General features: G+C 39.2%; 1 protein-coding gene across 1 annotated transcript in view; it reads left to right on the forward strand.

The window, feature by feature from the left end:
* The first annotated feature begins 16,453 nt into the window (after window positions 1-16,453).
* Window positions 16,454-16,868, forward strand: part of CLDN16 (claudin 16) — a 34,678-nt gene continuing 34,263 nt past the window's right edge. The window contains 1 exon segment of the mRNA XM_019667934.1: window positions 16,454-16,868. Within this exon segment, the coding sequence (XP_019523479.1) occupies window positions 16,677-16,868 (192 nt within the window). The 5' untranslated portion in view covers window positions 16,454-16,676.

The raw sequence follows: 16,868 nt of genomic DNA on the forward strand, positions 1-16,868 counted from the left end.
GCCAGTTTTTGTGGCTATGATAGCCAGCTTCCAAAATAGGCCCCAGTGTTCACACCCTGTGTATTCACACCCTCCTAGTATTCACACCCTGTGTAGTCACCTTCCACACTTCACTGCTGTTGGACTTTGTGACCGATAGCATTTGGCAGAATTGCTGGTATGTTACTTCTGAGATTGGGTGATACAGTGTGTCTTCCTTCTTGGCAGCACATTCTCTCTTTGTCTCTCTCTGACTACTCACTCTGTGGGAAGCCAGCTGCCATGCCATGAGGACACTCAGGCAGCCAATGGAGAGGCCTATGAAGATATGAGGTGATTAGCCAATAACTAGTGAGGAACTGGGGCTGCCAACAACAATGGAGCAGAATCAGATCCTCCCGAGTTGTACCTTCAGAGGAGGCCAACAGTTTGACCTTGAAGAGATCCTGAATCCCAACACCCAACTAAGCCTGACCCATGGACAGAAATATTTGTTGTTTTAAGATGCTAAAGTTTAGATCATTTGTCACACAGCCATCAATACCTAATGCAATAATTTAAACTAAACCAGCCAGTGCATTTCATTCCTCTTACCACATCCCTTCTATTCCTATAGAAGTGGACATTTGACCCAAGTTGGTCCATTCAGAGTGACTTGAAGGACTTTTAGTGGGCATTTCAGTACATGGATAGTCTCCTAGCTCCTAGATGGTGAAACATGTATATGTGAATGTTGGAGCCATTCTGTCATGATGAGGAAAGCCAGCTGGAGGACAAAGCTGCCATTCTAAATGAGATGAAACAGAAAGAATTGTGGAGGCAGAGCCTGAATCCTGATTTAAGAAAAAAAAATGCTTGACATTCCATTTTCCTCTATATATTTTTTTTATTTTGCAAGCCAACCAAACAAACCCTTTTGTTGTTTAAACTAGTTTGATTTGGGTTACCTGTCACCTCCTACCAAAATCTATCTCAGTGTACACATAGGCAGAAATCATGCCTTTAACGCTGAACAAGTATCTCAGCTTATTTTATATCATGAGAGCACAAAGAGTAGCTTGTGAAAAATCCTGATTCCCTAGGCCTCCAACACCTGGTCATGGATCTTGACAATCTGATAACTCTCCTTTTCTGTTCTCTGGGTTATACTATCTTGAATCTTGCTTTCTGATGGATGAATTCCCTTCAATAGGACCCTGTCCTTCACCTTATTTAGGCTGGTGCTAGTGAGTAGCAAATTCTACTGCCATACGCCACTCTAATTTAGACCCTATCACCAGATAGTAACTGCTTTGGAGAGGCCAGTCCTGAAGTCAAGTTACTTTACCTGACCATATCCTTTCCTTTTGCTCTGGTGACTACCATTAAGGTCCCAGTTCCAGCATATCTTTGAACTGACTCACTCACAAAGCTATTATGGGGTTTTCTAATGAAATTGTACATAGGTCTAATTCATAGTAGTTGCTCAATCATTGTATGTTAGATGCATAGCAGTGTTCTTTAACTTGACATTTAAATGTTCACAAAGGAACATGAAGTAAAAAAATGGCATAATTTGATTGTTCTATCATTTTTATAATACAATGCATGTTCATTATAGAAACATTAGAAAATCTAGATAAGTAAGCAACTATCTTGATTAAAATAATATAAAATACAGCGATAGCTTAGTTTGTGAGCATAATTTGTTCGGGAAACAAGCTACTCGTATTGCAAGACATCTCTTGTTTAGCACATTGAAATGTATTAGAAATGTTTGCTCGTCTTGCAGAACACTTGCAAACCACATTACTTGCAATCCAAGGTTTTGCTGTATATCCATCAGAGAGAACCCTTGACTGTCTAAATTTTTGTGTAAATTATCCTAGCCTTTTTTGTAACAAAAGTTATCTATGTGCTTTACAGAAAATGAGCCGTTACTATTCTTAATTAGATATTTATCTTTTTAAAATGTATCATGAACATCTTTTAATGTCGACAAATATAAATATGTTAATTTTTATTGAGTTCTATGTTAGAATAATCATTCTATCATTTATTTCTTGCAGTCTATCTTTAGGGAAAACAGTGACTCAGGCTCATTATGATAAACAAAATCTTACGAAAGAATAGCTGAAAAAATTACTAAACCAGCTTTGGCTTTGTTGAGACTTGTTTGTTACAGGGAAGAGCTAAATGGTATTTTCCTTTGCTCAAATAAAAGTAGGTGTGGGTAGATGAAACCTGTGAAGATTCTGTGAACTGAGTCAGAATTAGCACAAAGTTTCAAGGCAACTTTAATATCTGGAGAAAATTTGAGGCATACAGAGAACATCTTCTTTTACCCTAAAGACCTGACATTATTTATGAAGGGCATGCCAGTGTGGTAGAGGTGGGCAGAACACTAAATAGGACTGTAGGAAACCTGGGTTCCTAATCTAGAACTGTCATTGCACTTACATAGCCTTGGGGGGGCCTTTTTCCCTCTCAGAAATTTCTTAGAGGTATTCTAACACTGCTATTTTATGAGGCTTTAAGATTAAATTGAAAGATGTATTTTCTTTTAAACACATGGGGAGAGTCAGTCATATGCCTGCCTTCATCAGCTATTTTTATTTAATTTGAAAGTTCCTCTTTTGTGTAGGAAAAAGACTGGAGAACTATGAAATTTCCTCAATTTATGCTCTATCTATAACTATCTACTTTTGAACATACTCGTTAATTTAAATGGGTTAATTTAACTTAGTATTTTGCAAACTTATTGTAATGAATCATTTTAGTATCATATAGCTTGATTAATACCACTACCAATTTAATATTAATCAACTTTACAAGTCATAAGCACAGAGAATTGACTCAGACTCTCTGATGTTCTCAATTTGCCACTGATATCTCTCTTGAAATTATGTTCTTGCCTTGTTCCTTGAATTACTTGCTGGTTTCCATCTTCCAGTGGAAAGCAAATTCTATGAAAGCAGGCAATTTTGTCTGGTTTGTTCACTAATATAAACTCAGGCTAGAACAAAGCCTTGAATCCAGTGGGTGCAAAATAAATCATTGTTGATTTGTTCACTGATGTGCATTCTTCTGTCCAATTCAATTGGCACTTGAGATTTTGCCTACTCCTAAACACTAGTTCCACGCCAGGCACCCAGACATCTGCCCTCAAACCTTCTGCCATTCTTCTTGGTTCTGTGTGTGGCCAGTCCCCAGACTCTTTGGCACTGGAGCCCACATATCTGCTGCCTCAGGGGATTGAATATCTGCCTGTCCATGGCCACTACAATCTTCTGTTTCTGTGTTTTACCACCGGAGCGGTTTACCCTCGTATCTCAGAGGGCTTAGCCTGGCTCTGAGCACCTGTTCCAGTATGAAATGTGTGTCACATGTAGGTCCCAGACCTTACCCTTCAGCCTTCCTCAATCCCCACTTAGCTCACATACTGACAAGACTTACTACATGTGAAGCCTAGTTAATGGCGGATCTTTCATTTGAAAAGCATCCAACATAATTTTTTTTCAACCCAAAGAACTGAAAAGCTTTGGAAAAAGAGGCAGGGCTCACCATCAGCCAAAGGGCCCTTTACCAGGTGCTTTCATGATGGACACCAATTTCTGCATGTCCTCTGAAACTTGGGCACGTTACTAATATCCTCTGAGCCTTGGTTTCCTCAAAAGCAATGTGGAATTAAAGAGCTGGCATTTTCAGAAGTGCATAATATGGCCCTGGGCACCTTGCTGTTAAACGCAAATTAGCTTTCCTCCATTCTTTTTCTTAAAGGGAAGCATAAAGTCTGGGATTTGGCCAAGGCCAGCCTCAGGTATCGAGGTCTTCCTACGGCAGGTGGCTTGTATCTGATCTGCACGCCCGGGCCTGCCTCTTCAGCGCCATCCTGCCAGCTCCTGCTTCTTGATTATTTCCATTAACCTTTGACCACTTCTGGCATTCCTGCCTGCATCTCAGTCCTTGTTGTACATGCTGATCTCTGCCTGAATCTCAAAATGCAGTCACTTTGTTTGGTCTGCTTTTCAATTCTTGACATAACCAGCCCAGCTCTCTCGCTGTCTTTCAGTACCCTTTGCTTGATGCATGTAGCATTTGGGAAATCCAGTTTAAAATAAGACCTTTAAGAAGCTGAGAACTCCCTTCCCTTCCTCCCAGTGCTTTGAAAATGAGACTCAAAGCAATGAGATATTGTTCCTAACAGAATAAATATGTATCTGAGTTGGGGCTGAACACTGGGTCTTCTAGAGCCTCAGGGTATTGATTCATTCACTTTACTTCTTGTTCTTCACCCATTCTCTACCTCCATCTCTAGGAGGTCACTGGGCCTATTAGCTAGCAAATTTTTACCTCACACCTATGACAATAGAAACATTTTATAAATGATTTAATGATGCTTACAGGCTAAGAACATGTTATAGTTTTAGGAGTGACTCCTTTATGAAAAAGAAATGTTCCCTGATCCCTAATGTGTTTGACAGTTTACATAGAGAAATTTTGACTTAATTCTGTTTTTTTAACATAAAATTTCTAAGAAAGACTCTCCTTTTCTTAACTTTTTAAGTGTGAAGAGTGGATATGCCTGAAATATAGCTGTAATACATGGTATTTTGCTAATTTGCATAGCCCTTAATAGTGTTATTGAGCTCAGGATAGATTGTGAGCTCCTAGAGAACAAACTCTTCAACATCTTTGATTATCCAATATCTAATACAAAGCTCAGGCAACATTCTTCTTCATGAATAAATTTTTCAGAACCAGTCTATGACATAGACAGTATATGACCGGTTCTTCAGAACCAATCACTGACAAAAAAATATATAGGATGGTCAAGAATGCACCCATACTTTAAAAAATATGAGACAGACATGGCATTGCTTTGGTAGTCTGATAAGGGATCTGAGACATCCTTATCCATTTCCCCTGCAATTATAAAAACTCACTTTACTCATTAGGAAACTTGTGACTCCCCCCCACACACACACTTTTCTTTCCTTTTTTTTGTAAGAAGAAACTTCTCAGAGGCTTATATTCCTTTATGGGTGATGAAAACAAGAAGAGGGATTTTAGGCAGCAGGATTTGAGCTTGTTAGGTTATAGCTCATATAATCATAGAGCTCAGACACAGAAATGTTCTAGAACAGGGCTCGGCAAACTGCGGCTCGTTAGCCACATGCGGCTCTTTGGGGACGTTCCGTCTCAAAAGTTTGCCGACCCCTGTTCCACCGAGATCAAAGAAGCCAGTAAAAACCCTAGATCCCAAGAATCTAGACTCATCTACCTTGTGAGAGGTGGGACTATCAATCACAGGAGGCAACAAAGAGCATTCTCCCTTTTCCTTCCAAAACTGAAAATAGCTTTTTTTTTTTTTTCCTCCAGTGGTTTCCTCAGAGGTCCTTACTGTGGAACAGGATCAAGTCTAAGTCACCAACAAGTTCCAGGAATTGCTTTAAGCTCAGAAAAAGTCCACAGCTTATGAAGAATGCCATCTAAAGGAGTGGCAAACTGACTGTTTACTTCCCTTTCCTCCTGCCCTTTCTAACACCCTGAAACACTCCATTATTTATCACTCTGCAGGACTGCACTTGCTTTTAACCATCTGCTTGGAAAGCCATCCTCTTGTGGTTGAGCCTAATATGGGCAACAGGTGGACTTCAGCATGTACAATTTGTGAGTTTTCTCTTACAGCCAGACACCAACTTCTAGCTAGATCCAGGCACATTATTTATAAGACTTACTTTTTTAGTTGACACTAATTTATTTTAAAAAGATAGCAACACCAGTTTTAAACAAAATAGAATCTTTTTTGTTGTTAAAAAAAAAGAGTGAAGGTTACAATTCCTACAAGAAGTTTAAAATTTTTTACATATACTGTAAGCTAAGTTTTAAGCAAAGAGTAATTAGGTCTATCATTGTATTTGACATCTTCAAATTAAATGTAGCAGAGTAGGGAACAGTTAAATAAGTTTAAACAGCATTAGATTTACAAGTATTTGTGTTTATATCTATACTATATTTCTTTATGAAAAGGAGCATATGCTTATAAAACTTTTAAAGACACCTATGTATTTTTGTGAAACACTATCTATTTCCCTCCTTCCTGCACCTAGTCCATGTCATTTTTATTTATTCAGAAGGGATATTTAAACTCCAGTTAGTGAGATGCACTTTAGGATAAATGATAAGCAGCCCTATCTTTTCCTTTCACATATATTTTCCGAAGGTCAAATAAATAGTGTGTGCTTAGTAACTTACTGACAGCGTTTTTGCAAATGTTAACTGACTAAGGGGATTTAGGTTGTTTTACTTTGTTTAGCAAACTTGGCATTTAATTTTGCTTCAGTCCCTGGGCTCTTTGGAATGTCAAGGTTATGAGTGAAACCTCATTATAGATCTGAGTTGGGTCACACCAGAGAATACCATTTGTCATCGTGGGAACTCAGGTGACAAGAGACCCACAGGATGAAAGTAAGAGGAAACATGACTCATGAAGGAAGAAACCACTTCATTTGATGCTGGAGCCCTGTTAGAGTTGAGGCATTTAGACCTATCTGCCCAAAGAGGATGGCAGAGGGTTCAAAGAACAGAATGTGATGACACTACTTGAAATTACAGACGTAAATTGAACCAGACAGTCTTTCATGCATTTACCCATTCATCATTTACCTATTTATTCAGCATTTAATGTTGATTCCAGTTTATTCCCAAGAGTCTTCCCTCTACCCAATAAGGTATTCATGGATGCATCCAAAATGAGTGTTCTATAGGTTTTCCAGTTTTAGAAGATTCAGCATCTCCAACTCAATTGTTACCTTCCTCTGGTCACCTTCATTCTCTAGTCCTTGTCTATTTCTTCAGCCTTGTTTGACCTAGTTGTTTTTGGGGGGTTTTTTTGTTTGTTTTATTTTATGCTGTTTTGGTTTGTTTTTAATCATTTTTTGATTTTTTATCCCTGATTAGTTACCTAGCTCCCAATTGATATTTCTGTTATCCCAGTATCTTGATTTCAGATCTTCACATCTAGAACAGTAATTCTAGTAACCACCACCTTTGTTTTGCCAAGCATCACAATCATTCTCGTATGCTGCTTTTACTGATAGGTCCTATGGGCATAGCTTGGAACTGAAGGAGCATCACAGTTGGATGGTCGAGGTACTATTAGGAAACTAATCCACATCACTGCCTTCAGAATAAATTTTGCTGAAACCATTAATTACGGATTTGTTTATTATTAAGAATCTTGCCCCTTGTAGGGAACATGTCCTACTCCACAGTTCTGAAACTTCATTTCTCTTCCTGTTGGATAAACTTTTGCTGAATCAAAAACCTTTACATATGAGATTAACTCAAGATTATTGGATGTATTTCTGTGGAATGTTGTGTATTGTGGAGTCATAAGGGTTTTATCCTGAGATCCTCAGTGACATAAAAGATTAGAAAATTAAAGAAATACAAAATTTGGATTTAATTCAACAAATCTAAGGAGTTAAGTTGATGATTACTGAAAGAGTCACAAAATTGAAAGATAGTCTCTGACTTCAAGAGCTCAGAACTCAGTGGGAGAGCTGCACAAATACACAAATAGAAGTCAGGCTATAAAGTGTTACAAGAGAAAAACAAAGAAAAATATATGTCATAATAGCGTATAGCAAGGAGAGATAACTATAACCCAGAGGATCTGAAGGTTATCAGAAAGTGAAGGAGTAAATATATATATAGTAATACCTCGGTTTGTGAGCATAATAATATGTTCATTACCAGGGGAGGGTAGGCTTAGAGGGTTTATCTAAAGCAGCGATTTCCTGGAATCTCCTGAAGATCTTCAAATAATTTATGATGCCTGGAAATCTCCATCTTTGTGGGTATTTGCTTTTTCATAACCTCCCCAGGTGATTCTGATGATTAAACAGGTTTTGGAGTCAATCAGCTATGAGGCAATGAAGTCTGAGTTTAGAAGGAGGCAGAGGAATTAGTTAAGAGGTGAGGAGAGGGAAGACCAGGGATCTTCCAGGCAGAGGGAAGAGCTGTTTGCAGATGCCAGAGAGTGTTATTGGTTCAGAGGAACTGCATGCATGTGAGCGAGAAGTCATAACAGGTGAGTGGAGATACACAGAAAGGGTCAGGCGGGGAAAGGTCTTCCATGCTCTGCTAAGTGCTTTGTATTTTATCCTGATAGTTATGGGCATCTTTAAAAGGGTAACGGAGAGCAATGTGGTAAAGGAGGTATGTCCAGGGTGAGGGAATCCCGGCAGGAGTGCCCACGCCTTTGGGAGCTGGAAGAAGACACACTATATTCACCCACTCTCTAGGTACCACCCATCTGGTACAATGGCAGGGGTTTATACTACACCGTGACAAAGGTGACACACAGCTAAGGCACTTATATAAGAATATACATAAACAGGGTACACGGCGCCTGCGCTCATCCCACCCCCTCAACCTGGCAGGTCGTAGTCCCACCAGATGGCTAAGGCAGGGAGCCTGACCGGCTCTATTTTCCCTACAAGGTACCAAAGGTTCCAGTGCTAATGCACTGGATCCTCAAAGAATTTTTTCTTACTGATGTTTAAATTTTGTGATTGAAACATTTCACTAAAATGTAGGGGTCACATGATTAGCCTTATTTTATCATGAGTTTTTTCTCTTAGACTCCATTTTAGACTTTATGGATTTTAGTTTGATCTCTGTAAATCAGTTTAGCTTAGTGGAACTCAGTAGAACTTAGCTGAGCAGTCACTTAGTAAAAACAAAACAAACAAAAAACAATGTTTTGATCCTCTGTTTAAACTCTCCTTAGATATGCAAGTAAATTACAGTTACTAGTTTGTATTCTGTGTGTGTCATTAATAATCATACACTTTGTTATCTCTGTGTGTTCTAATTAGTGATCTCTGGTCACAAAATAAAATCCAATAACATTTAATTTGTAAGCACTTGCTACAAACAAGATGTGTGTGCAATGCTGTGGGTGATAAGAGGATGGGAAGAAGCACTCCATGCCGTTCCAAATCTTACAGGCAGCGTGGAACATAAAACATGGAGAAGGTTTCGATCATATCTGTCTCTTTAAGAGTTGTGCTCCTTTCCCGGAGCGCCTGTTTCCTCATCTGTAAAATGAGACAGCTGAGCAAGATTATCTTCAAGGCAGGCTTCCAGTGTTAGCCATGGGTTTCTAATGATCTAGTAGGAAAAGGTGTGGTGCTAATGCCCGGAAGAAGTCTATATTGCGAAGTGTATTCATACTACGTTCTCTGAAGTCCGTCAGACCTGGGATCCTGGCTGCGTTTTTACTAGTTGTGAAATCTAGCATAATCATCTGTTTCCTCATCCATAAAATGTGTGTTTATAATAGCCCTTACCTCTTACGATTGTTGGGAGAATGAAAAGAGGTAATATTTGAAAAGCAATTAGCTCAGTTCATGGCATGCATTAAGCCCTCAAAAATGTTAATAATAATAAATACTTAAGGCCTTACTAAATATTTAATAATAGTAAATATTTAGTAAGGCCTTAAGTATTTATTATTATTATTTCAAGCAAAGAATTAATATTAATTCGAAGGAGAGCTTACATACAAATGGGGGGCTCACAAAGATGACAAGTATAAGGTTCCTTAAAGATGGAAGAGGATCTCAGCAGGTGGGCTTGGGAGACAACAGAAGGAAAAGGCAAGTTTAGGAGGAGCAGTCTTTCTAAAGGCATGTAGAACTGCACAGCGTTTCCTCATATGTATAAAATAAGATATGAAATATAATAGAGTCTTCCACCATTCATGAGTGATGTTACTCAATTTCATTGCCTCCCTGAGGACAGATTGGTTGAAACTATCTCACTGATAAAGTCAAACGAGTAAAGCGACTGGCTTCACAGTTTCAGCAGAGAGCTTTCCTAGTACTGGGATGATAATCTAAATATCACAGGCGCCAGGCTCTGATACCATTCAGGTGAGGATCTTATATCACAGTCTTGCTTTAGGATCTTCAGGAGTCAGGATTTTGGGTAGGTAATAGGTGGAGTCAAAGCCTGTCCCTGAATATTTGCCAGGTTTGAGTAGGCCTCACTCTCCTCAGAAGGACTTCTACAATAGTTCCCTGACTCATCTACATTGGCTTTCATAGTTTCTATTGGATGCTATCTACAGGGATCCAATTTACTGGACCATTGGTAAAACTGGGTTATTATCATATAATAAATAATAAAAAAATCTGAAGTTTACCTTGGACTGAAATCAAGTCTACAGAATTCCAGCCCAGTATTTTTTATTAAAATGCCCTGCTTCTTGAATGTAAAATATATTCCAAATAAACAATACTATTACAGGGCCACCTTAGAAGGACCTCTTTAGAATGCTCATAATAAACGTATATCATTATCTGACAGAGAGACAGCAAATATCTATTAAGCACCTAAATATCTTGGATATCCTTCTCCCACTAGAATATTTTGTTCTTTGATGAATTTCTAGGGCTGAGCATGATGGCTGGCACATAGAATTCATTCATTCATTTATTCATTCACTCAACATATATTTATGGAAACCCAGCATTTATTAAGCCAGCCACACAATCCCTATTTCCATGGGGCCTAATATCTTAAACAAAGAACCCCAGCATGTGAGCTTCTACAACTAATGCAGTTATCACTGTACTCAGCATTGTTGAGCATTTAAAACACAAGCAAACATAAATAAATAAATAAATAAATAAATAAATAAATAAATAAATAAATAAATAAATAAATAACAGGATCCCTGTTCCCAAGTTTTTTTATATGATGCTTGTCACAAACTTATTCCTCAATAATGTGATGCACATTTATACCCTTTTATCTTTGCTCGAGATGGCCTCATGGGTTACCTCTTATCAAAGGGACTAAAATGGTACTTTGACACCAGGTTTATTCGTTCATGGTTCACCCAAACCATCCTTGATGGCTTAATTGTTTTGTACCATGAAGAACATCTTGTTTTTCCAGGTGAAATAAATTACGGAATGAGGCATGATATATGCATTGCTGCTGAATTGGAGGTATGATTTTTGATAAATAAGGCAGCAAGTTGTCTCTGAAGTTTGGCTTAAGTTAAGATTCAAATTCTATATAAGGTAAGATTTAAAGTAAGAATATAGATTTTCCAGGGCCCCATGCTCTCCCAAGAATTCTGCAAATTCTTCCTCTATTTGAACATGTTCAATGTCAAGACACCCACCAGATCAGACCCTTTCTCTTTTTGTCATTTCTAATGGTTGAAAAGTTCTTTAATTGAGCATAATTCTGCTTTGTTGTGCTTTCACAATATTTTCTGAAGCCTCCTAGAAAGATCATTCCTGGGTCAGATGAGTGGCGCCTTGGCTAAGAGCTGGCTTGGGACGCCAGAGGGCCTAGGTACAGATCCCACATATGAGGGCCAGTGACACTGCCCTCTACAGCTAAGATGCTGAACAACAGCTCAACCTGGAGCTGGGCTGCCGAGAGTCGCCAGCATGGCATAGGCTGCAGCCCCTGCTGCAGTGGGTTGCCATGGGCTACTGTGTGTAGCCAGCAGCCAGCGTGAGCGGCCAGCAGCCGCAGTGAGCGGCTATCCAGAAGCCGGCGACTGATCTGCCTCAAACGAGAAGAGCTCAATGATGGTGCCAACTTGGGCCAGTGAAGCAACGTCCTCCACAACTAGACTGAAGAACAAAAGGACAGCAACTTGTCTGTTCCCCTTCCCCCAATTCCCCAATAAAAATCTTAAAAAAAAAAAGATCATTCCTTTTTTATATGGCAATCCTATTGAAAACCCATGGTCATATTTATTGTCTCGTTTATTTAGACTTAAAATCCCCTCTTCACCCCAACTTTCTTCAGTCATATCTAGTAGGAGATGGCTGCCAACCTCTTCCCTAACTGCTCTAACTGGAACCGTCTCCTCTAGATGGGATCTGGCTCTTAAATAGCGGTGCTGAAGAGTAAACACAACAAATCCAGGTGTGGTGCGGCGAGGATGAACGCTAGCGTTCCTGTCTAGCATCACATAACCCCGTGTAATAGGCTTTTCAATGGAAATCATTTTAGTCTCAGTTTCAACTGAAGTCACTAGACAATAGATACTTCATTCCAAAACGAGATGAGAAACCCCAGGTAGGAGTTGCAAAAGAGGTGCGTTAGAACCAGTTTTCCAACTCTTAGTAGATCAGTTATATCCGCTGTTCCCTGCCCCCCCAAAAAAAAAACAACAAAAAAAAACTAGGTTGACTCAAAGAAATGTGATACATATTAGGAAATATTTTTTGGAGACAGCTATTGGTGCATATTGAGTCCCACTTCCCTGTCACAGTGGAGGAGGGTGAGAATTCTTGTACCTCACTTTAAGACTAGGGAAAGGAGTTTCAACCCACTTATTCTGAAAGCCTAATATCTGTTCCCTGGATCTGCAGAGACATAATGGACTGCTGTATGTCTCAGGTCTAAGAAATCTAAAGGGCAGAGACTGTGGCAGGTGCATTGTTCTGAGGCCTTCCTGATCCTGTATAACGGGGCTTGGCCTAAATAGAGGAGTAGAGATATTTATACCGCTGGAATGAGGCTCTTTCTTTGTGCCTTGAAATGATCGAAAGAATTTATATTATCTAAGAATAATGAAAATGTCATGATGCTTACCCTAGATTTTATCCAAGAGGCAGGGGAAGAATTGATCCAAACTGAGTGGATTTGAAAGGACATAGGAGACAAAAATAAAATCGATTTATGATTACACCTTTTGTTTCTTCTGTGTTCAATGTAGTAAGTTGTTTTATATATATTATATATGAGTACACACATATATACATAAATATAAATATATATATTCACACATACATATCTATGGCATATATGTAGAAGAGCAAGGTTGTAACATAAAAATCATTATAGCTATAATTCATTGTTTTTTTATATTCCAGGCACTGTATTCAGACCTTTACAAATATTATTTATTTTTCACAGCCATTTTAGACAGAATTCATAATTCTTATTTTATTGAACAAGCTATTAAGTAGCTTGCCCAAGAGCTCACATATATTAAGTGTCTTAGCCTGAACTTGGGCCTGCCTGACTCTGAGGGCCAAGCTTTTAACCACTAATTTATTTTGCCATTATTGTAGTCAGCATGGCCTTTGACACTAGCAACTGATTTCAGTGTGTAGGTTTTCCCAGTGGGCACTGGGCAATTAAAAGAGAGTGAGAAGATTATTCATAAGATGTGGTATACATCAGCTTATTCCTTCTAAGGACTCATTAAAATGAATATAGAAGGAACAGTTGCAGATATTAACAGACACAGGAGTTAACACAGCTTGCTGTTTTTCTCAATTGAAAATGCAGAGCTGCTTCCACCTGCAGGCCAAAGTTACAATCGCCCGTTTCTAGTTGTACACTTCCTATTGTAGACCAGCATCCACGGAGCTAGGCTGAGCGCGTCATTCACCTCATCACCAGGTGGCTCTAAAGCTTTAGCCAGGAGTAGTGCAAATACTGGGTAAATGGAAACACAGTGCATATGAAACGACCAAAATGCCTTAGGGACTGTCAGAATAAAGAGCTCTGAAGCAGCGAAGATGATCGAGCCACTTCTGCCAGCCTAGTCTTTAACCTGGGGGATCCTGCATGATTCAGAGAGAGCAAGGAGCAAGTATAATGTCACTTCCTTTTCTGTAAAATGTGGGGGTTGTGAGGATTAAATTAAATGCAACATATATTTGTTGAGCGCCTACTGTATACCAGGCAGAATTTAAGCACTTGGGATGTATAGGCGAACAAAGCAAGCTGTCTGTCTTCCTGGAGCTTAGATGAGATAATGCATTTGACAATATTTTGTGAATACTACTGAGCCACAGGGCATAGTGACAGTTGTCCTTTTTGTTTATTCTACTTTGGGAAACGCTGCATATTTCTATCGAATGTGCCTGTGCACTATTATTAGGAGTGGTACTCTAGCTTAAAGCTGTATTCAGAGTTACCTAAGTGGAACTCTTCACTTTACACCATGAGTCTAGCTCTGGTCCACTCACTGTTGCTTCTTAAACACAGAGACCAGGTCTTCCATCTTCTATTTTCCCTGGGTCACCAGGACTTATTATATAGTACTGGAATCAGAGGAGGCTGTCCATAGTGTGTGCTGTGTGGAATGGAACTAAACTAGAATTGAGTTGATAAAACAAAATACTGGGTATTAGAGCATGGGAAGAAAGTGAAAGTGATTTGTCTATATAGGTTTGTGACTGATGTATTCTGCATCTGCACCCTCCATCCTCATGGCTCCCTGCACTGTTATCTCTTCCTTAGAAGTTCCCTCACGTCCCATCCATGAAGTCATGCCTACTCTGTTAGTCTGCATGGCTCTCCTTTCTTGGATCTGCCATCATATTATGGCCTCACCCACAGAAATGAAGATGTAAGCCTGATTGCCTTATATTCTTCTCTAAAAGTAGTAAACTTCGATTCAGAAATTGTTTTATAGCCCAATGAATAGTCCCCCCACCCTCAACTACATACAATGCCCAGTACAATTTTGGAAATGAAATAAGTCAGTTACAGTTCATATCTTTCTTGTGAAAGAATCTCTGATTTCCAGAGATATATGTGTACATGTGGATGTTTGCATCTAGGGTACATGATGTGCTCAATGTATTTTCCTTTCCTTAATCTTCTCCATTAAGTTCTGATATTTGAATTTGGGACCTGCTATTGGTACTAGTTAGGGAAGAGTTGCTACCAAAATGTAATTCTGATATCTCACTTCCCACAGCTTTGTCCGTGACCTATAGTATATGACTCTGAAAAGTAGTACTCTGCTTTTAATGCAGATTTTCTTCTTCTTCTTAGTTTCTCAAAGCAGGGTCACTGCTTCAGAATCAGAATTACATAAAAAGCATATATAAATGTGAACCCCTGGCCTCCACTCCTAATTTCCTGAATCCAAATCTCTGAGGGTTGAGGTCCCAGGTGTGTTTATAACAAATGGCCTTGGAGATTCCAACGTGCACTCAAGTTTAAGAACCATTGCCCTGAGGTGCCCTGTTAGTAGGAAAAGTACATTTGAAAGGTCCCTGGGTGGAAAGCTAGCAGCTAAGTCCAGGACTTTTCCTGTAATGGGCATGTGCTTTTGGAATTAGTTTCCTCTCCCAGATCAATAGAGCATGAGCATTTTATATTTTAGGGCACAGGAAAAGATTCACTTGTGAGTCACCAGAGCAGTATGCATGCATTGTAGCTGCCTTACAACATAGGCAATTAACTATTTGAATGAGCACTTAAAAAAATGTTTATTTTCCCCAATTGTTAAGTAAAATAAAATAAGCAAAATTAAAAGCATCTTTAAGCATCTCACCAACTAATAATGATATCTACTGTTAATGTCTATATCCTTATTTATGATTTAACTGGGTTTATATTCCAGACATGGTTGCACATCCAACTTTTACATTTACTTGTACAATTAAATTTACATTTTATATATTTGAATATAAATGAATTAAAATGAGAAAATAAGTTTTAGTCACAAAAGTTATTGTTTTAATATATGCTTGAAGGATGTTGCATCATTACTAGTTTTAGCCTTTTGCTCTGAATACTATGACCCAATCATTATTAAATAGAAAAAAGTAATCTCTTCATGAGCTGTTACTAAAATAACTTAGTAGCTGAATCTTCCCAGGGTAATGACTTATTTCTAATCCTTTTTCCTGATCTTTCTTTCTCCCTCTCCCGTCATTCTCTCTTGCATTAAGAACCGTGTAAAATATTTCTTTTTATTGTCACTTAAAATTTATATTTTATTATAGAGAGGTCTATCTGATGATAAAAAGGGGGTATGTATTTTAAAGATATGTGGTTTTTACATATTTAAAGGTATGTATTTTTAAAAGACTAGTGGTTATGGAATATTTACACCCAATAAGGCCACCCATTCAAGTATAAGTAACACTACAGTTGCCCCTGCTATCAAAACAAACAAAAAGACACTTAAAAGTGTTTTGTTTCTTAACATAAGTAGTTTTGTTTTTTTCAGACACATTTTAAAACCGTGCTCCCTGGGAGAAAAATAATCATATAGGGAATCCTTGGTCAGCTTTTTTTTCGGTCAGACACCTTTCTAAATGATTTACAGACACATTATCATTTGTGTCTGATTTTCCCAAACATCTATGAAGGAGATTCTGACACCCCCACTTTACAGAAACTACAGCCCAAGTGCCCTCAGCCTATAAGCTTCAGAGCAAGGGTTTTCACCTGCTCTGTGATGCTGACCGGTTAGGAGCCGCGGCTCACCTGAGGCCCAGGTGCTGGAAACCCTTCATGGGGCTGTTCTGACCAACACTTTGGAATGCAAACTCCCTTGAGCAATCACTTGTTTGGCATAGTTTCCCCAGTGGCCTGTCTGTCTAAGGTAGTCAGCGAATATTAAAATAGTCCTATAATAAAATAGCAGTCAACCGTGTAGCCTCCTTCCAGAGGGGGAGGAGAACAGCTCATTTTCCCTGACGGGCCCGAGAAAGATCAGTTTACAGGCGTCAGCATGGGGTGTGACCCTTCTTCCTTCTCTGCATCTTGATGCTGGCACGTGCCTGGGAGACCATCATCTCACATTAGCCCACAGCCTGGGCAGGAAATGTAACCAGCGTTCCTTTTCTCCCCCACCCAAAACATATCCAGTCCTTTCGCTGACCTGGCTTCTGATTGGAGGCTGGTTGCTTCGGATGATGACCTCCAGGACCCCTCTGTGGGTTCCAGCCTGTTTGTATTACTCTTACCGTAACTCAAGGCGCCTGCAGTGGGGTGTGAGGAAAAGAAAAAGGCCGGTATTTTCACCTCCTCAGGTACCAGAGGCACAGGAGACCACAGCGCCCAGCTCCCTGAGTAGCCAGGGCTGCAGCTGCCCATGCCTCCCT

Source organism: Hipposideros armiger, unplaced genomic scaffold, assembly GCF_001890085.2.
Source record: "Hipposideros armiger isolate ML-2016 unplaced genomic scaffold, ASM189008v1 scaffold_14, whole genome shotgun sequence".
In the NCBI taxonomy this organism is placed as follows: domain Eukaryota; kingdom Metazoa; phylum Chordata; class Mammalia; order Chiroptera; family Hipposideridae; genus Hipposideros; species Hipposideros armiger.